The sequence below is a fragment of the Aptenodytes forsteri genome, unplaced genomic scaffold (assembly GCF_000699145.1).
Source record: "Aptenodytes forsteri isolate BGI_AS27 unplaced genomic scaffold, ASM69914v1 Scaffold354, whole genome shotgun sequence".
Classification (NCBI taxonomy): domain Eukaryota; kingdom Metazoa; phylum Chordata; class Aves; order Sphenisciformes; family Spheniscidae; genus Aptenodytes; species Aptenodytes forsteri.
The window spans coordinates 758491-780695 of NW_008795043.1; the positions used below are offsets into that span (position 1 = coordinate 758491).

Consider the following 22205-nt stretch of genomic DNA (forward strand, 5'->3'; position numbering starts at 1 on the left):
TTTCCCTAGGCATGTTTGACCTTTAAGGAAAATGTTAGCGTTGTCTCCAAAGCAAGCCATGGCTGCAACCACCATCTTCACTGTATGGAAGCTAACCAAATGCAATACTGTAATACACCTGGCCTCAATGTTACCAGTTCCCCTTAGAGATTAGGTGTTGCACCCATTCAAAGTGTATTTCAATTTATAATTCTGCTAGCTTGAGTGTGGGCCCTGCACACACTCAACAGGCTCTGCAGCCTCTCGTACCTGCTAGGGCTCTGGCTGCCCATGTAGATGGGCAGCTGTGACATGGTGCAGCTATAAGCTGGGATCAGACACAGCAGAAAGAGCTGGGGAAAAAAAGAGCTGTGACAAGTGGGGGCCTGGCCCCCCTTCACTCAGGAGCTGCAATTAAGCTCAGGCCATCACTTTTGGTCCTTGCCTGAGCTAAATTTCAGGGATGCCTGTGCCCAGCCATGTGTCTGGCTGATCTTGACCCTGACTTGCTGACTTGACCTTGAACCTAACTCATCACTGCAGACTTGTCCGGCCATCACTGGGCTGTGGCTGACCCTGTCTACCGTCATGGGACCTCCTCTCTTCTCCTGGCTTGGGTACCATGGGACTGCGCCTTGTCAGTCAGGTGACTTCCCCCACCTGCCTTGCCTGTCACCCACCCCTGCCTTGCCTTCCCTGTGGAGCAGCCCGCTCTTGCTGCTCCCTGACTCTTGGCAGTCAGTATTTGTATCCAAGATATGCAAAAGCATCATTCTACAGCTTACAATGTAGATGCCAAACTAAATTACCAAGTACACGGGATGATTTCAGAGACTCATTCAGACTCATTTTCAAATGCACAAAAGATCTGACTTTGTGACAGGGTGAATGTTTCCAAAAGTGTCTCCAGATCTTGAAAACTGCTTTTTTAAAATTAAGATCTTTGTATTATACATGCTCCCTATACCATTTCCACAGTGTAAGCCAAGAAATCACCGAAACTGTATGAGCCTCATAGACCACAGGTACTATAGCTCTACAACTCACATAACTCATAGGTTGTCCTTTTTCCACTGGGTGTTTTTGTTTTGGTTGTTAGTTTTTTTTTTTTCCCCAATTAACAACACTTAGAAGTACAAACAACAAAATTAAAAGGCTAATCCCAGCTAAAGGTTTAAGATTTCCTATGGTAATGTAAATGGACAGTTGATGAATTAAACAAGCATAAGCAAATACACATATTCATAAACATCAGCAAGTACTGAAGTAAAACAGATGGAAAAAAAAATCACTACCAGGTTTTCAATGCAACAGGACTAGAAATTGAGCTCTCTTCTCCCCATCCTTTTGTCATCTTGCACAGTATGAATCAAACTGAAAGTCTGAGAAACTTGGCCAAATATATATCTTAACCAGGTATTTAAGCTCTCCAAAGCAGGCCCTTGTACCCTAAATTTTTCCTCACAAATAAGCTGCTCCATGCTGTGAGAAGAACATGCTACCGCCACCACCCCTAACACAACCGATGAAACACAGCGAGAAGATATTGCCCAGTGAATAGATCACTGTACCATGACTGATACAGGACTTTTACTGCGCAGAGCAACAGACAACTCTGAATTAATAGCTTGTTGTCTTCTCCCCCTCACCCTGGCCCCCAGACCTCTGCTTCTGAAATACACCAAAGCAAGAAACTGTGGTGAGATAAGAGAAACATTAAACCAAAGGTTGGGAAGGACTATTACTTGCAGTTGCTACCCTGCAATATCAACTGAAATACAAATCCACTGAAAAGCCTAGAATATCTGCAGACGTTAGCTAACGTTTCCCAGACTGCAATTTCTTGTTTTTAAATACATTGCACTTTTCCTCCAAATTCTGAGCGGGCCAAAACATCAAGGATAATTAGCACTGGAAAGGGCAAAATCATTCACAAGAGCAAATAAGAAGGCTTGGCTTATGCTCAGATGCACACAATGTTGATACATGTAAAAGCTCAGGCAATACAGAACATGTAAAGATCTATATCTTTTCATATTAAAAAAATTACATGCATATTTACTTTGTAAAGTGAGTACATCAGTCTAAAACACACAAAATGTTAAATTCAAGTGCCTGAAGACATACAGTATAAAAGTATCCTTCTTGCTTTCTTTCAACATATCTTAAAAAAATATCCCAGCAAAAATAGTTATCTAAAACATGTGCTTAATACAACATTTCATGAATATTTAAAGTGTGATAATTTCCCCCCCCCCCCCACAACAGCAGTATAAAATATGGCTCTGGTATCAGAAAGTTAGTTTAGTCACTCAGTAAATGTATGCTTATACTCCTGCTAAAGCCTTTCCAGACTCCTCCTACTGAATTACACAGAAGCTGGGGAGGGGGGAAATCTGTGTCCATCACCTCCCGAAGTACTTTGTTGCAAAGAAATGTTTAAACTGGCTATGAATGTATTCACAAGGTCAATGGATAATGGTGTTACCAACTAGTTGCATTTTCTAGCAAGGAAAAGACTAGCGTTGAATACAGGAACTGCATTTGCTTGTCTTTTCTTTATCCTATTTTCTTTCTCACACAAATTTAGAAAAAAAACATATATTTAGTTAAAAGAGGTTACGATAAATAGAAGATATAGAATAAACATGTTTATCACTTTTCTCCATGCTCTGTTGTTCCTCCTGATCCCTACTCGTTACGCTTATTTGCTTCTTATCCAACTTCCTTAGGCATTTCTGTCATATACAAAAGAACTCCTTTCCCTTCCTGCTTGGGAGGAGTATAATTTACTAGGAAACACTGTATAAAAATTACATTAGCCATGAGAATGAACGTGGGGAGCAAATTTGGAAAGTCAGAGAATCCATCTGCGAGGCTTAAGGCAAGATCAATGTTACTTAAACCATTTCGAACTCATGAATTAACCTGCTTTTAAATCTAAGCAACTGCAAGCAACGAAGCCTTTCTCTAGTCTGAAATAGTATCCAATATTTTGATATAAGAGGTTGCAAGTTGTTTTCCCCTTTTAATAATCCAGTTGGGGGGGGGGAGGGGGGGGAGACCAATTACTGTCAATCTCTTAGGCAGAACCTTGTTACATTCCTCCCTCAATTTTCCTTTTCCAAAGAAAACAGAACTCAAAACCTTCAAAATGTCTTCATAGGAGAGTTGGAAAACATGACCCATCATGCTTGGCACTTTATTCTAATAATTCTTTTCAAAAAAGTAGGAAATTGGATTCTAACAGGCACCTCACTGATTTGAAGAATGAGATAGTGCGCTCTCAGTTGACATCGACCCAAAATCCAAACTATCTTAAAAAACCTGAAGATATGTAAATAACATATCTTCAGCTTGTGTTTCATTATAAGTGATCTTTCTGCCCAGCCAATCCCTTTCTTTTCCTTAGCACTCCCAAGGAAATCCTAACTGCCAAGCTGATTATTCCACTTTCTGTAAGGGATGAGCTGTACCTACGTCACCCCTGAGAGATGTTCTTCTAACCTGGTTTCAAAGACCTCCAATAACAGAGGTTCTGCAGCATTCCGGGCAACTTTTTCTAGTGCTTATAAATGAGAACTTTTCTTCAGTGTTTACCCCGCGTTTCCCTTTTTCAATTTTTGACCACTAATTTTCCTCCATAATGCAAGAATGTTCTGCCCCTTAGTGGAATCAGAAAAGAGCTGCCGGGCTGGAAATTATGAAAATAGGTACTTATGACAAGTACATTATTATTCAAAACAACGTTATTTTACAAAAATGTTAGAACATGAGACAGTATCCCAGCTGACCTGGATTTCTTCCCAGATGTCTTCATCCAAAAGAGTGGCTGCAGTATGGTGCTGTAGAGGGGCTATCAGGCAGTGACCTTCAGTAAGGGACTGGTTGCTTGGTAGAGACAAGTATACCTATAAAAAGCGAACAAAAACTGAAATACCCATTTTTCTAGCATTAAAAACCTTCCCATTGCTAAGGCTAAGAAATATATCATTTGCTAAAATTCAAACCAACAGAAGCCGTTACCTTCTAGTTACAGCAAGGTATGAGTAATTTTAGTGTTTTTAAAACAGTACCTTTATCCATCAGTAGCTCCAATGAACTAATAGTATCCAGACAGCAGCTCCACCAACAAGGCAGTAATATCAGCCTTATAGACCAACCGGTATCCTAACTATTATGAAATCACACTATTTGGTCCATTACAATACATTTTTTTTAATAGAGATATATATCTGTATGCATTTTTAATAAAATATAATATATAAAAATGCATATAGATATATCTCTGTGTATATCTATTAGATATATAAACACATATGTATATGCATATATATACACACAGATACAAATCTGTATGTATTTATTTAATTCCTTGGCCTATAAAAAGTTTCAAATCAAATGAAAGACATTAAAAATAAATGAAAACTTTGGAGAAAGAATGACAAAAAAGCCTATACTGAAGCATTTCATATGTTATAAAACCAAATATTTATGCAACTTATAAAAGCATTAACAGAAAGCAGGAGGTTCCTCGTACCAAACTTCTATTTCAAAGGATTTTAGGTTTAAAAAATTGAATTCTCCACTTAATTTTCTTTGATATGATTGAGATACAATTCTTCACCCGTTCAGATTTCCTCCAGTGCAGCGTGATTTAGTCTTCCACAAATCTACCTACAGTCTAATCTCTGAACTCAGATCTTTCATTATTGCTCCTGTCTTCCACAAATCTGAAGTTCTGATATCAAAGATTAGCTTTATAATTCATGACAGATTTATATCTTTTTCTCCCTCACTCTTGAGGAATTTGTGAAATCAGTTGGAAGTGCAAGGAAAATAAGATGCAGAACAAAAAATCATTTCATAGAAGCAATTTCGTTCTTAATCTTAGGCACTCTAACATTAACACTGCCTTCCTTTATTTCTTTTTTATTTTTACATTTGTGTTAAATTGCTGTTTTCTTACCTTGGTGCCAATTGCAATAATAAGATGTTTAGAAAGTTCACTGCTATCAAAGCAGTATGGGCACTTTTCCATGCGTGCAGCAAGCTGCTGGTGCTCATGTATTGCTTTTCTTCTTTGTATTTCTTCCTCTTCCCCACTGCGCGCTCTTTTGGCTGCTTTGGAAACAAACATGTCATCCAGAGTGTAGTACTCTCTGTCAGTTTTTTCCATGAGCTGAAAAGATACACAGAAAAATTGCATGTGTATATAAATAAGCAAGAAGAAATACTTAGCTCTTTGTAGTATCCTTTATTGAGAAAAGCATAAAGTACGTAAGCAGTAGCGTTGCTTCCTTCCATATGGCAACTGGAGCACATGCAATCATCAGGTACAGCTCCTGAGAGCAGTCAGACAGCATAGGTATTAAAATATAGATGTGTGACAGCAGTGAGAAGAGTATATTACTATATTCCATCTCAAGTTAAGGGCTAGGTATTTCAATATTATCTTGACATAACTTCAGCTCTAAATAGATGCACAATTTTTTAAATCATACATTATCATATATTTTATTTCGGTCTTCCTCCTCCTCTCCTACTACGACTATCACTATCCCTTAAATCATCTCTTATGAAATAACTAGACCGTGACTCTGCATCTCATATTCACATTCTGTGAAAACATGCCAACAGTTATGCTTACCAAGCGAACAGTACTAAGCCATTTTGTGAAGAAAACAGTCTTGGTCTTCAATACTTAGTCTTTCTTGAGTGCACCTGTTGCTACATATGGATAACTAACACAACTAGCACATTACCAGAAACGAAGCTCAATGATCCACAGGTTTTTTTGTTTGCTCGTTAATTGCTACATTTTAGTTAAATGTGCCACATTTAAAAGGAAACTCTGAAAATACTAAATTTGTTATGAAGGCATGCTTCAGGGTCAGTGGTATCTTACAGGATCTTAATAGTGGAAACCCACACAAACTGGATACGTCTCACCTAGATGATATTTGGGAGGGATGGAGTCTGTAGATAGGAACTGGAGGAACTGAAGGTGACGCAAGGTGACAGAGGACATTGTAAGAAGGTGGGCTTACGGCAACAGCAGCAAAAGACAATGAATGGAAAGGAAAGCAAGAAAAGTATGGGGGTCATGGGACTCAAACCCAAATGACAGTAGATTTCACTAAGTTTCATAACTCACAGAACACACACACACACACACATATATATATATATGTATCTCATTAGGCTTTATCAATCTTTTTTTATTTTGATGACAAACAAATCCCATGACATCTTGCCTAAATCAAGACTTAGCAAGTCTTGATTGTAAAAATTAACTTTTTAAAGGACTTAGGAAAGTATTTCTCCATTTTCTGCTTTGGCTGCTCTACACGACTTTAAAATTATGTGCCATTAATACCCTAAACATTCAGCACATATAGGTAAAGCAAATGTAAAAAGCATTCAAAATAATTTTTTCAAGTTTTTCTCTTTAAATGAAATCCCAGTGCTGCAATACTTTTATGCTATACTTGACTGTAATTTTACCTTGAATAGTTTCAATAATCTCCTTACCAAAATGACAGGGAGAAAAAAAAAAAAAAAAAAAAAAAAAAAAAAAAAAAAAAAAAAAAAAAAAAAAAAAAAAAAAAAAAAAAAAAAAAAAAAAAAAAAAAAAAAAAAAAAAAAAAAAAAAAAAAAAAAAAAAAAAAAAAAAAAAAAAAAAAAAAAAAAAAAAAAAAAAAAAAAAAAAAAAAAAAAAAAAAAAAAAAAAAAAAAAAAAAAAAAAAAAAAAAAAAAAAAAAAAAAAAAAAAAAAAAAAAAAAAAAAAAAAAAAAAAAAAAAAAAAAAAAAAAAAAAAAAAAAAAAAAAAAAAAAAAAAAAAAAAAAAAAAAAAAAAAAAAAAAAAAAAAAAAAAAAAAAAAAAAAAAAAAAAAAAAAAAAAAAAAAAAAAAAAAAAAAAAAAAAAAAAAAAAAAAAAAAAAAAAAAAAAAAAAAAAAAAAAAAAAAAAAAAAAAAAAAAAAAAAAAAAAAAAAAAAAAAAAAAAAAAAAAAAAAAAAAAAAAAAAAAAAAAAAAAAAAAAAAAAAAAAAAAAAAAAAAAAAAAAAAAAAAAAAAAAAAAAAAAAAAAAAAAAAAAAAAAAAAAAAAAAAAAAAAAAAAAAAAAAAAAAAAAAAAAAAAAAAACCACACCACAGTACGTTACACATATTTCTTGATATTGGAGGTGCTGGTCCTTCAGAGTCTTGGCAGATTTATGTATGAGTAGTTTTGCTCCACGAATCGCTAAGGAAATGGTAGAAATGTCTTCACAACAAGTCCTAATATATTTTAGAATACTCACTGGGGTAGCCCTAGCAAAGGACTAATGTTAGCTGAAGGCATTTTGAAGGTATACTGTCATAATTGAAACACAGTCTCCAAATAAAAGAAAATCTTCCAAATATCCCAGGTATGGTTGGTGTAAATCTGATATGAAAAGAAATTAAGACTTTATTTTGTAGTGTAGATAAGTAACTTTCCCCCAAAAAAACCCACAGACAACAGCTCTTGCTTTTCCTGAACACTGCAATTCTCTAACACAGACCAGTAGCTTATTTTGTATATGCTCAGTACTTTCATTACCAAACAACTGAGGAACAGCCTCCTTGATATTACTTTATTTAGCTATAATACATTTAACTGCTTATGTGCATTTCCTACTGGAAGCCACTGCAGACTAAAATCAACAGTTCAATAGTTCAACTCTGTTCTTGTTCTGTTTTACTACAATGCTGTAATCTATATTTAAAATAAACAGGAGATTCCTGAGCTGTAGAAAAAATATCTAGTGATTTGGGTGTCAAAAATCAAGTCTCTGTTCTTCTGTCATATAAGCATAAGAAAGGTAAATCTGGAACTTCAGTAGAAGAATCACCAATAAGCACCACCTACAGTATGGCACCATTTTGTTATTACCAAAAGTAAAGGTTTACTTTTTTTTAATAAAAAAAAAATCTGCCATAAGAATGCAAATACACATGAAACAAGACAGCTGGCAGACTACAAAGAAAAGGAAGAATGGAAATCAAACCACCTTGGATATCAGGAGTATCACACGCAGCACAGAATACCATTACTATTTTGCTTTGCTTGCACTTAAAAGTAGTCATGGAAATCCCTGGTTTGTTATGCATGACCTCTTTTAAATAATAGTGCTTTTCAAAACACCTTAAAAATAGTCTACAGATCCTCTTATGCAAGTCCCTTATGTCACAGGAACACAAGCCAAGAATTCTGTTTAGTGATGAAATAGATATTCATCTTATTAAACAGGCTGGATGATGTCTTTTTTCAACAGTGGATGAAGTGCTATATACCGTAAGACACCTGGGACTCAAAAAAGAATGCTCACCTAAAAAGCAGTAAACTTTAAAAAGTAAGTGCTGTCTAAAGACCAGATTTGGTTTCTCCTGGTACAGTCATGACCAACAGAAGATCACTACATTTCAAATGGTAATTCAGTAAGACCAAAAAGAAATGATGCTGCTGTTCTTCAGGAATTGTAGTTTTCTGCATCATGTTCAATGCAATATGAAAAAATATTCATAATTCAATGACTCAAACCTAAGAGTAGGTCTGAAACAATATAAAGTCCAATACATGACCTTGAGTGGAGTCAGTGAAAACAAACAATTCAGGAGACTTAAAAAACAAACAAAAAAAACCCACCACCCAAACAAACAACAAATGGAACAAAAAAAAGGAAAACGAAAAAAACAAACCAACGAACCAACCAGCCATTGGCAAAAGTTGGAGTCACCCAAAAGAATGGTGAGAAAGATTCCACAGTTGCACCAGAGAGTTATCCTAGTGCTTCCTGGAAATCCTACAGTACTATTTCAGAATTCAAAATCAGAAGTCCTCAAAGTAAAGGGAAACAGTGGAAAAGATTAAATAATACCTTCACTTCTAATATTACTAAACAGGCTACATACATAAGTGGAATCATGTGCATACATCACTCATTCAATGTAAGCTCCTAGTGCAGCCTGGATCCCACCCAAGGTCTGTGCACCACGCTAGAGTAAGTCAGTAGAGAGTCTTAAACAAAATTTTGGATTTTTCCTGGAAATAAAAAGATGTGTAGAAAAGTTCTTCATACAGCTAGAGGCAATAGGAGCCAGAAAACACTGCAATTCTGGTTTAAGATGTAATATATGTTCATCGACAGAATTAGATGAAGCACATTGGGGAAGGAAGTAAAATAAACATAAGATTACTTTGGAGAAGCAAAGGAACAAGAAAAGGTAGGTAGCAATGCAGCATTTTGGGGAGAGAAGCCATAGTAAAGGGATATTTAGAGAAGGAATTATTCACAGATCAGGCAGGTTCAGATTACCTCTACCACAGAGTCTCCACCAGCAACAAAATTATAGATCCCATTGCCATACTAACAAATAACTGAAGATAATAAGGAATGAAAGGCAGTTCAAGAAACAAACACCTCAGCTTCAAAGACATTAAATAAGTGCTTGAAATAAGCAGGGTCTAAGAAGAAAGTTATTTTAAACATTTCAACCTGCTTGTGCAATAAAAAAAGCCTAGTCATTAATAATTCATGTCCAATTGGATGCTCTTCAAGCACTATATCCTTCCCTTGCTGAAGAAAAACAGACAAGGAGAAAATGGAAAATGAGGGGTTATTTTTTTCCCCCATCTTTAAGGAGAAGTTTACGAGACCTTTATTCAAGTCTAGCACATCAGTGCACAGTGCCATTATATTGCAGTTCTGAGACAGAGACCAAGTTACAGATCGTCACCCTGTCCCTGAATCTTCATTTCTTGCCATGGTTTATCACATCCTTTAGATGACTTTAAAAGAGTGTTAAAATGTCATATGTTTTCACCTCTAAGAACAACAGTCATGAAAGGAATAAGAATTTCTTTGCAACTCCCACGTTACCACAGTGCCCTTTCAACATACTCCAAAACAGTTCAGGAAGTACCGAAACCTAAAAACAGGCAAAAATATCATCCAGCAAGAATTCTGTATTCCTACTGAATATGAATATATGAAGATATGATATGAATATAAGTGGGAAAATCCATGCAGCAATGTTTTCTGCCTTAAAAACAAACAGAAAACCACTAAAGACATTTAGTCTGCAATATTGGAATAGTAGCAATGATCATCACTAACACATTCTTTGCCAGCAGCAATGAAAAAAAAAGTTGTTTTTTTTTTTAAGGGCATAATTCCTTAAAAATTATTATCCCTCAAATCCTACAAATGCCAAACATCAATGTGTCAGAACTGAAATAAAATAAAATGTAGCTGCTACCATGGCAGACTAGAGTACCCTTCAACTGCTACTCTAAATATTGGCCTTCTTGAAAAGTTATTCGGGAAGAAAATAGAAATTCTCTTTCAAAAAATTTGTACTCTTACTTTTACAATAAGATGCCCCGTGTGTTCTGCCAATTGCATTATTTGGCTACAATAAAATCTCTCCAAACAAGTTAAAGGGGAATTGAAAGAACAAGAAGAGAGTGTTCTCCAAAATGCCAGAAGGAAAGCAAGCAATCATTTAAAAACTGATTTCTTTCATACATTATCTTCTTCCATACAAAAGACAGAGCTAGTACAAATCCATGGAAGGAACTATGCTGATATATTAGATTCGCCGGAAAGCTGCTGTTCTGCATCAGCTGAAGCATCACACCTGTTAATGGTGAAAGTCAATGCATTCTGGAAGTTGTGTATTTAGTTCCCTCACTGTACCAGATGCTGCGCTTGCTGTATTTCAGGTGCTGCACAGAGGTCGGAAAGAAGCAGGTAGTCACTTTTATGTATGAGTTTTAAATTGGGATGTCCTAAAAAACCATCACTGAACTGCCTAAAGTTAATATAAGAAATTCAGACATCTATAAAGACAATGCACCTGAAGTCCTTGTTTCTACCAAAAACTGGCCAAAAACAAGAGCTAACCTAAACTGATGTTCTCATAAGACAGATCATCTCCACAGTCCCTTGTCTTCTCTTTCACATTTCATTTTGTTCTGGAACCATCTGCCACATTCCTCCTTCGTATGCGCCCTCTATTTTCCAACTTTTCCTTCTCTTTTGGCAAGCACCGGTTAACCAGAGAATACACAGGCAGCTTTAGGACTCTTAGCACCAGGCAAAATGACATAGCCTCCTACACCTCACGGTGTAATTGTACAATTGTGAAATTTCTACCATCCGTCTGACAGGGGATCCGTTTTCCACAACCTGCAGTTGGAAAACAACAGGATGCAGTTTTGGTTTAACCAACAGGGACGGCATCACAGTTTTGCTTGCCCTGGCCAAGAAAGGCCTGTAATACACAAACATTTAAACAGCAGTCAGGGAATGCATCCAAGCTTCTTTCAGGAGCAGATAAAAATCATCCTTAGGGCTCTCATTTGAACAGATCTAATGTGTGCAAATGTGGCTAAAACCCAAAACAAGGAGAGATATCGCTAACCATTCAGCACAGGAATTCAGAAAGAGATCAGCGTCTATACATAAGTGAGAATGTAATTTTTCCCTCTCTCAAATCAATGTTGTATTTGCTGATGAAATCCTTAACGTTATAGTTAGCATGAATAATATGAATATATTACATGAATAATTTCATTACATAACATTCTTTTCAAAAAATAATTGATGTCTTTTTTTCATTTTTTACATTATTGAAGCCATTAGGCACCTTGGCATGGGGCTACCTCCAAAAGTAACTCTTGTAGATCTGGTGTCACGTACACTCCAGGGTCAGCCTCATTTCTCTGCCAAGTGTTCAGACTGATGGAACTGTATGTCATAGCTTAATTTTAAACTGATTCTGGTTTTCCTATTGCTACAGTAAAATCCCTGGAGTCTTATACACTGCTGGCTGCCTACACACTCCATCTGAAGTGTGCTGCATCTTGTGTCTCCCCTCTCTCCCTCTGCTGCTGTTACTTGCTTTTGGGTGCGCCCTTTGGAAAGAAAGTCCTACTAAAGAATTTAATATCATTGTGATACTGAAAGGAAACCTCAGAAGACAGAACTCCTAATCATCAGGGATTATTCCTATATAATACCCTGAGTACACTTTTTTCCCTCTTCAAATTTCCTCTGAAATTTGGGGATTAAACAGGAAATTCCATTAAACACAATTAGCATGATAACAAAATATACCTGCATCTTTCTAGTGTGGGTTATTTTCAGCTTTTTTGTAGATGTACTTTTCTGTTTATTTTCTTGTTCTATTTTGTATGCAACTATTGAACTTCTGCTTTTCCTGTTTTCTCACTAACGCAATCATAGTTAAAGTTACTTCCATATAAGCTAATAAAAGTGCATCTGCTTGGAAAATTTGTGAAAAAAGTCTATGGATTGTATAAAACATATCAGTTTGGTTTTAAATTGTCATGGAAACACTGACGTCTTCAACTTGGAATGACAGAGTTAATATTTGTGGAATGTTGTACTCATAATATATTTTGGGAAGCTGCAATAAAGAACAAGAAACTATTATTTTAGAATATAAACCTGCGTGACATATGAATACATCTCATCATGTTTAAATTTATTCAGCATTTAGCACTTATTGTTTACAACAGCATTACCTCAGAAAGTCTTTCTGATCTCAAATAGCATTTGCTCAAGCCAAATCAAGGCAGAATTTTATCATGTTAATTTTATTACAACTCCAATCTCCCTACGACCACAGACATCTGAATTTGTAGGTTTAATTCAACATATAGGCATTTCCCAAACCTATCATCCCAGTGAAATAAATAATATGTTAAACACATAGTATCAAAGGATTTTAACATATCAACGCACAGAGTGCTTTTAAGGCCTATGACACCGGCAGGAAAATATTATGAATCATGTTGATGAGCAAAGTAGTTCAGGATTACCTTTGAGCAGCAGAAGTCAAGCAATAAACAAACAGCACAGTACTGCTCAAAAGTTAGGGACCACGCTGCTTTTTGCTTCAGTTATTTGAAATGAAAACTGCAGATTTTGCTATAATTAGTTATTAGGACAGATAAAATTTTATATGCAAGTCAATGAAACGAAATGCAAGCCGAACAAAATACCTTCAGCCACAGAAATCTGCTATTAAAGGTGTGATCAGCACTTAACTTTACAGTTATCCCTGGCCATAACTTAAATGCCTAGAAAAGACTGTCCTGCACAAGTCTTCATTTGCAACATATCTTGTAACTTTAACATAATTCATGAAGAACGCCAAATGCTTATGCAGTCATTTAAAACAGGCTGCTTCTACACAGTTCCTCCTGTTCCAAGGTTTTCTTTCCTAATCTAGCTGTCACATGCAGGAACAGCTTTAACTTTGTGTCCACACAATATACACAGAAAGTTGTTTAGTGCATTGAACTGAAATGTAGCGTAACGCAGAACAAGGTGTTTGAAATTATTTTCTCTTGGGTTTTCATATTAATTTTTTTACAGCAAACCATGCACATGCGTAGATCTTTAAGTAAATGTAAAAAGCATCAGTGCACCAGAGCTTTGTTAGAGTTTTATCATGTCTATTAAATACTGTGCTAGAATGGCTTCACCATGTGAAGAAAGAGAAGAAAAAGGTTTATTACATAATAGTAGCAGCAGCAACATTCTGCTTTTTTCACTTTAGCTTTTGAAATGTTTCTAGACTATTACTTTGGTTTATGGTGATGGAAATGCAAAGATGTGCAACAGGTAGGTTTGCACAGCAAGTAAAAGTGATAAGGCTGAAAGCAATTTTCCATTTTACAGACTTCAGAACCAAGGAAAGGCAACATGCAAATTCCCTTTTTGCAAACCTGTAATATCAGCACACCTCTTTACTAAATCCATAAATGAAGGTCAGCATTACTAATATAGTTCTGTATTTTTCACTGCTTAAATTCATGTTATGGATTACTGCAGAGATTTTTAAATAAAATGAGTTTATGGCCAAAATTTAAATGGTCTGATGAACAACACAAATTAATCTTTCTCACTTTCTTTTAGTAAAATGTAATCAAACAGAAAAAAAAAAGCCTTAGTAGAATTTATGCGTACAAATAGAAGGTAATTTCTATTGAGGTAATGTTCTAGAAATCTATACACCCACAAGCATCTATTGACATAAGTGAAAGGATTACATAAGTCTTAACAGCATGAATTTGAGAAAATTGAACTACTTACAACAGTCAAGAGCAGAAGGAACTACAGAGAGGGTACTCAAAGCTATCAGTAGTGAAAACCTAAAACTTCACACATATTTTGTACTCGAAAACTGGCAGGGGAAAAAAAAAAAATCAGTTTTCAAATATTTTGTTGACTTTCTTGTATCCTATAGTCATGCTTCTGTAGCAGCGAGAACCCAATCTGCTTTCCAAGCTGAAGAAAGAAAAAAGTAGAAATACAGTAACTTCAAACAGGTTATTTTTCTTTAGGCGCAACAGTGAAGTATGAAAGAATCAGACATTAAGACCTGTTTTTTTCCATATCTCAAAAAGATTACTGTTGGCCTTTTAAGTTTTGTTTAAAAAAAAAAGCTTTTTCACCACTGAAAATTAAAGATCTGAGGCTTTTTCATGATGTTCATAAGTTTGACATAATAGCATGCATGGGACAGCTGTGGGACTGGCTGTATTTCAAACCATTTGAGATAACTGACGTCCACATCAACCTGCTGTGAACAGAAGCCAGAAAGTAACAGAAGAGCCTCAAGTACAACAGGGTTGTATTAGAACCATGACTAGAAAAAGAAGAATGGGCAAGAGGGGAATGATAAATTGCAATTTGCTTTTCATCTAAATTTAAAACATGGGCTCAAGAGGTAAACAAATAGCAAGGAGATGGCACATTCCCTCCATCTGATCTCGTGGACCTCTTGAGAAAAGGAAACTTTACAGGTGGGAAAAAGACTTGTAAGGATGAGTATAGCTTGACCACAACAGATGTTTAGTCTGTGAATCTGAGTGGGAGTCAGGCATGAGATAACGTCATATAGACCTTCATTTGCCAATGGGATTAGACAGAGGTTTCATGGATAGAGATTTTGGGTCTATGTACTGACATTTCTTCCAAGTCTCATTTAAAAAAGGAAATCCTTTTATGAATTATATCTTTCTATTTCAACATCCCCATCTCACTTTACAAAACTGCAATTATGTCATTATCTTCAGAGATGCATAACAACTAGCCTGTATATCATTTGAAATACCATTAAAACACTAAACATCAGGAAAGTAACATTCATGGAGCAGAGCAGAGCAGTGGAGCAGAGCATTCAGCTGTGCAAAAGCCGGAAAATATGCTGGTCTGTCTTTCTCAGTCTGTTGCCGTTCGTGAGAGCAGTGCCCATTTCCTCTGTCCTCAAGAGCCGTGCAGCTGGAATTTTCTTCTTGGCATAGTCTGGGAAAGTGATGAGAGACCTGGGAAAATCCGTGAAGGAAATAATAGTGCTGTAGTCAGTAACCACGGCTGGCCACAGCCACAACCGCATGGGGTAATTACACTGCTGGCTGGTCCAACACATCATGGGAGTAGGAGCAAACACGCTGCACAAGACTGAGGTGATGAAGACAGGGAGGGTTTAGCCTCCTCAGTTCACAGTGGTAAATTCACATTGGATTAAAGGTGGCAGTAAGGGTGATCACACTACATAACCGAAGAGCTGTAAGGACTGGAGAGCAACCTTGCTGCCAGACACTGAACATTCACTGCACTGAACAAGATACAGACAATGTGGAAAAATAATCTGGCCATAAGATAGAAGCTCTAAACAGACAAAAAAAAAACAAACACAGACACATTTGGCCATATTATGGTAGCAGAAGCTCCTTAAGTCTGTAGTCTAACTTTTCTTTTTACTTGGCTGAGCAGCCAGCAATTTTAAGACAACTAACAAATGCAACAGAAAAAAAAAAAATCTCTTTTTGGTAATTCAAACAAATGATGGTTTGTTTTCCATTCAACCAAAAAGAGGCATCTAATTGAACCTAAGGATGAGCCACCCCTCAAACATCCATCTTCCCGCAAATTATGTTGGCATCAGATTTGACATTAGAACTTATGGAAGCAAAAACAACACTGTAATGAGAAGCAATTGTGCAAGAGAGATCCTTAAAGGAAAGTTGTTGGTAAAAATATACCCTATATTTCATTCTTTAAAGGCAATTGCCTTGTCTGCAATGGATAACTTCTATCCCAGTAGCCACACCTAAGAAAACACAACAACCACTCAACAAAAGTAGTTCAGACTGTTAAGATGAATGAAATTATTCAACAGAATTTAAGGGGTAGGATCTCCCTTATCCCATCCTAGGTAGGATATAATTTATAGACATTCAGCAGTTTCCTCCCACCGCTCTTCTGAAAGATGAGAGATTCATTTTTGTGGATACTTTTTTCCACTTCTCAAATGAAGGCACGAAGAGAAAGTAACTCGTATGTGCCAAATTTGTGTACTATGTTATCAAACTAAAACTGACACAAGAGGTTTGGTTGCTAGACTTCCTGCTGGACATAAAACACCTTAGGAGAGATGCAAGATTTTTTAAGATTGTCTCACTGAGCCCCCAGATCATAATGCAGATGCTCTCTGTAGTATAGGTTTATAAAGTACATAAAGAAACCATCTAGAATATCTGTGATCACAACCAAATCTTTCAGACTGCTGCCAACACTTCAGCACTAACGCTGATCTTGCAGTGCTGTGAACAAGAATGCCTTCTACCTAAAGACATGGAAAACTCAGGATGCCTAGGAGCCAGTTTCTTAATTGAGGATCAAGAAACAATCACCATCTGGGGAAGACCACCACATTTTGTGGTGACAAGAGCTGGGAATCACCTGTACAGAAACTACCAAAAGCATTTCAGATTTTAACAGAGAAGAAAAACTGGCATCTATGATGCTTCTTTTTATGAAAGCCTAACAAAAATACCTCCAAAACCTAAATGTGACATTGCATGGGACTGGAGGACTTCAGTACCATGAATTAAAATGTGGACAACTAAAAATCCATTGCAACAGATTCTTTGTACAGCCGAAAGATAACAACCTCATCTTGAACAGTAATTGACAAAAACATCTACTTTGAGCACATGCTCCAGCACACTTAGCTAGTAAATAAGTAATATGGCTCAATCTTAAAAGATTAGTCAAGAGTTAGCTATTCATTCAAGACACTTGTTCTAATAAAACAATGTGACGTAGTGCATCTTTGCCTAGGAACAAAAAAGAAACACAGTACATAGCATCTGACCCAAAGCTTATTGAAGTCAATAGGAACTTCAGAGCCTTCCCAAACTAAAATAAAGCAGTTGCATAAAGCAGGAAACACAATACATTCTTTTAACATTATTAAGGATTTTTATCCTTAAACACAACAAACAAACAAAAAAAAAGCCAAAAAGAAAGAAGCTTTTAGAATGAAACATACTAAACGCAGCTGCTTGCTCTAACCCAGTGTGATCATTTTATGTTGCAAAATCAACCTCCAGCAATGGCTAAAACATATGGGAAAAAGCATAAACAAAGCACATAGAACTGACACTTCTGCTACACACTTGGCAGTTCACAGCATTTCACTGTGTAAATCCTGAGTCAAAACCCTACCTAGATCTCCCTATTTAATATTTACCAATGAAACTGTACTTCACAAAGTCACTGTATCTTTTTTCCTCCCACTCACAATTAAGGCCTCCACAGCATCTCACGCTCTACAGCGTGAGTTCTACAATTTCCTTCTTCACTGAAGAAAAAAAAAAAACAACACAAAACTCTCCTTCATGTTAAACTCTGCTCTGTGACCACTTCACATATGAGAAACAAAAATAGTTGTTTTCTATTAAACTTTTATGCTAATTGTGTGTTCTAGTCTACCAGCTGCCTTCTCCCCCCCCAGGCTGAAGAAATTTTGCTTACTTCGGTTTTCTTCAAATGGCCACCATGCTGTGCCTGTGACCACAGGGTATGCTTTATGAGCTTGGGTAGCATTCAAGCTATGGGTGCACCATAGGTGCACTATAGTAGCTTTATATGTTTCAAATTGGTCTAAATTTCCTTTTTTCCACAATCTCCAAAATTGTTTCTCTTTTTAATCACACCAGCACTGAGACAATGTTTGCAGACCTGCAATGACTCTCAAATCAAGCAGTAACAGCCTCTTGTGGTATATGCACAGTTATGGCTTCACTCAGCTTCATGATTACCATCACTTTGCATTCATCAACCCTGACTTTCATCTGAATTTATTGCCTCAATACTTATGGTGGAATCTCTTTCTCCTTATTTGAGAGGTCTATAGCATAATCTCCTGTGTCTGAGCTAGATATCTTAATTCCTTTTAGACCCATAATGTCTTTCAGTCGGCATTCAAAATAGGACAGATGACTCACACCACTAAAATATGTACATCTCTCCAGTGACTCTCTAAAGTGAATCTTAAGAATCAGTTCAGATATAAGTTTCACAGTGTTAGAAAAATCCCAGCTTTGTATTTTGAAATTCTACATTTACAGTGACCTCCATTTTTTACAGTCTTGAATAATTATGCAACAATAACAAATTGTCAGGTCATAAAGTGTCCCTTCCTCCAGATGGTTTATGTATGTGTTGAACAGAAGAGATTCCTGATGAATCCACTGGTAACCTCCTTTTATAATAAAAAACCACATTTACTCCTGCCCTTTGTTTTATTTTTGAAGATTACCATTATACTTGCCATCTTCTGTTCCTCAGGATGAATAAAGATTACACTCAGCAGTTCATAGTTCAGCATGTCACACCTGATTTCTTTCGAACCACTTAAGTGAGGACCATTCGGTTTTAGTCATTTGTTATTATTCATCGCAAATTCAAGTTTCTTTTTAAAATAATGGATTTCTATAAAATTGAAGTAAAATTCATTTTACTGACACTGTTAACGAGATAGTTTTTCACTTATTCCCTGTAAATAATGGCTCATGCAAAAGAATCGCTCTGACCTCATTTATAGAGGATATTAATGCAAATAGTTCATTAGTTCCTCTGGCATGCACTTATCTTTCCTAAATGCTCTAATTACACCTTGATCAGGTTTTTTCAACACCACATTCCTGCAGGCTTCTTGCTTCCAATGAGTTTAACTGCTAGTTTTATGCTTTTAGCTAACTCAAAATTGAAGTAATTCCCTCAAGATAATTTTTCAATCTTTCTTATCAAAGCTTACTTCTAAGTCTTCTAGGCTAACGCTCTTTTCCATTCTCCTTACTTGGACATGACAAGTACTTTTAAAATAACAGTTGGGTTCCGGATTTGATTTTTCTTTTAACCTCCAGAAGCTCTTTATTCTTCTGTTCACCCACCCTTGGAATTATTTTTAAATAAAAACGATTAAATAAAGTTTCATCCCGTTTTGGGAGGGTGTTCACTCCCTTCGAATGTTTTCACCAGTGGCACACACATGCAGTTAGCACTGAGTACTAGAGAGGCCCAGATAACCTGCAAGCATTTTCTCTTTAGGTACTCATTTTAAACTCCCACTAAATACTCCACGCTTCTTCATGATTGCCTCTTTATAGAAATTAAACACTATATTGCCTTTTCCTCTACTATATGGATGTGGAAGTTCAGATATGGATGCCAAAGTTCACCCTCATTGTACAGAACCTTTATTTTTAAAACAGCTACATACTAAGCCAGGCCATTTCTGCACCATTCCTAAATGGATCAAATTTCACCATTGTCCCAGAAATCCTTACAGTGCAAGTAACTAAAATCTTTGAGGAACTGGCTGCAGGTGCAAGAATGCTAACCAAAGATGTTATGCCTACAGTACTGGTTTTCTGTTTTCTTCAAATCCAATTATAGCTCATGCCTTTTAGCAAGAGGTACAGATGATAGAATGGGAGATGAGGAGCCACAGAAATGAAGTTACAGGGGATATTCAGTCCGATCCCCAATTAACATAACTATAACCAGAGACAAATACCAGGAAAGGAGGTACCATAAAAAATTACAAATTGCTAAAGGCCAGGAAAGTACATAAAGGCTGCATCGTTGGAAATGTGACCTGTTCTTATACTCTTTCTCCTAAGCAGTCACTTTTGGACACAGAATACTGGGCTGAGTGTATCTCTCATGTAGCTGCTCTCGCATTAAGTGTCTCGGTCATCAAGAACTTGGAAAATTCACAGCATTTCAAAATTGAATAGAAAAAAAGAACAGAATGAAAAAATTACAAAGAAAAATTATCAGAATTTTCCCTTTGAAGACTTACAAAACTAAATAATATAGAAATCTTTGATGTCCTTTCAAGTTTGCTAGTCTTCCTTCTATTAATAATTACTTAATATAATGTCAAAAATACAAAAACTGAACCAAGGACAACTGAATGTGCTCTAAGAGTCAAACATTATTTCTAGTTTGAAATGAAGAAACTTGGAATCAATAAATATATGAATACACAAACAATACTTCTCACAAAGTTTAGAAATTTCAGGGGCAAGCCAAATACATTACTGTATAAATGTACACGTTTCTCAGAAAAGTCCAAATGGCTTTTCATTTGAGTTTGGAAAAATCCAAGCAAAAAAATATTTCTCTTTTTGAGAGCACTCTCCACTATGTCTTCATCGGGGCACTGCAAACATTTGCTATTACCAAACTCAGGAAGCTCAAATTAGCCTGGTTTTATTTTCACACCTCTGAAAAGAATCAGAGCACAAAAAGCAATCCTGTAAACTGTTCAGTGGAAGCAGTCATATGAAAACATCAGAGTAAACCCAGGGCAAATTGAGCACATTAATAATTTCAGAAAGACATGTTAATATTGATTTACAAACTCACCTTTGATGCCCAGATTTCAGTTAAAGATTTTTTTAATTCCACTCCACTTACGTTTTAATATAGACATTCATACACAAACACCCCAATGACCATTTTTCAAGAAAGTTACCTCTTCTGAAGAAAATACTTAATGGAGACAAGACAATACAAGATGAATAAGGTCCTTGAGAAAATGGCAAGCATTTCTCTTTGTTATGCTTATTATCATATGATGTGGACAGTACAAAGTTTTATTGTGTCCTTATGTTTTCATTCACTTGTAAATGTTTGCATGACAGATATGCTAGTTAATTATAGTTAATAGTTCACACTATTACAGAGGTTTTATGTGTTTGGGTTGGGGTTTTTTTGGAAAGGAAGGTAAAGAAGGAAATCAAACACTGGCAACAAGACATGTTTATTTAAGCGGACCCCAAGAGCATCTTTTTTTTTCAGTATGCCAGTGGGAGAGAATGAGAACTTCTACCAGAAGCAGCTGAACGAGAAGATGCATAAACCACACTAAGTTCTGATAATGTCTCCAGAAGAACTTCCTGCCAGATGGTTTATAGCATCAGGTTAAATATTTTCTACTGGGCACTACCATGGCTTTTCTGATTCTTTTAAGAATTGCCTGAAGAAGGAGAATTGTAAAAAGAAAAAAAAAAACAACCCACACCCAAAACCTACTCTCCAGGATCTTGTCTGCCTTCTAGATAAATGGAAAAACAAATTTTGTGTGTGATGATACTAATTCCATGCTAACAAGCTTTTTCAAAAACTGCTCAGTGGTGCACAAAATACTGGAGCAGTAACCTAGTAAAATTTGAAGCATGCTAGAGAAACTCTATGTCGCAGCTATTGGAAATCATCTCTGTCAAACACTTCCATATCAAGCACAGAAAGTATCCTTTATTACTCAGTTTGTATAACAGAAATTAATCATTCCATTCGCACTGCAGTATCTGTCTGTGAGCTGGCCATTCTTTTAAGTGGAATCACTCATGGAACCATAATGTATAAATCTGTGTAGCCTGTGAGCATAAATTAACTCATTATCCAGGACATCCTCTTTTGCCTCAGTCTTCACTGGCAAGTGCTCGAGCCTCACCACCCAAGCCGCAGAAGGCAAAGGCGGGGACTGGGAGAATGAAGAGCCACCCACTGTGGGAGAACATCAGGTTTGAGACCATCTAAGGCACCTGAAGGTGCGCAAGTCCATGGGACCCGATGAGATCCATCTGCGGGTCCTGAAGGAACTGGCGGATGAAGTTGCTAAGCCACTATCCATCATATTTGAGAAGTCATGGCAGTCCGGTGAAGTTGCCACTGACTGGAAAAGGGGAAACATAACCCCCATTTTTAAAAAGGGAAAAAAGGAAGACCCGGGGAACTACAGGCCAGTCAGTCTCACCTCTGTGCCTGAGAAGATCATGGAACAGATCCTCCTGGAAGCTATG

The 22205-nt window shown here is 36.2% G+C and overlaps 1 protein-coding gene across 1 annotated transcript in view; it reads right to left on the reverse strand.

The window, feature by feature from the left end:
* CWF19L2 (CWF19-like 2, cell cycle control (S. pombe)) overlaps window positions 1-22205 on the reverse strand; it is a 76986-nt gene that overhangs the window by 8089 nt on the left and 46692 nt on the right. The window contains exons 12-13 of the mRNA XM_009276952.1: window positions 4949-5161; window positions 3774-3890 (exon numbers count right to left, since the gene is read on the reverse strand). Coding sequence (XP_009275227.1) covers window positions 3774-3890; window positions 4949-5161 — 330 coding nt within the window. The remainder of the gene's footprint in view (window positions 1-3773; window positions 3891-4948; window positions 5162-22205) is intronic.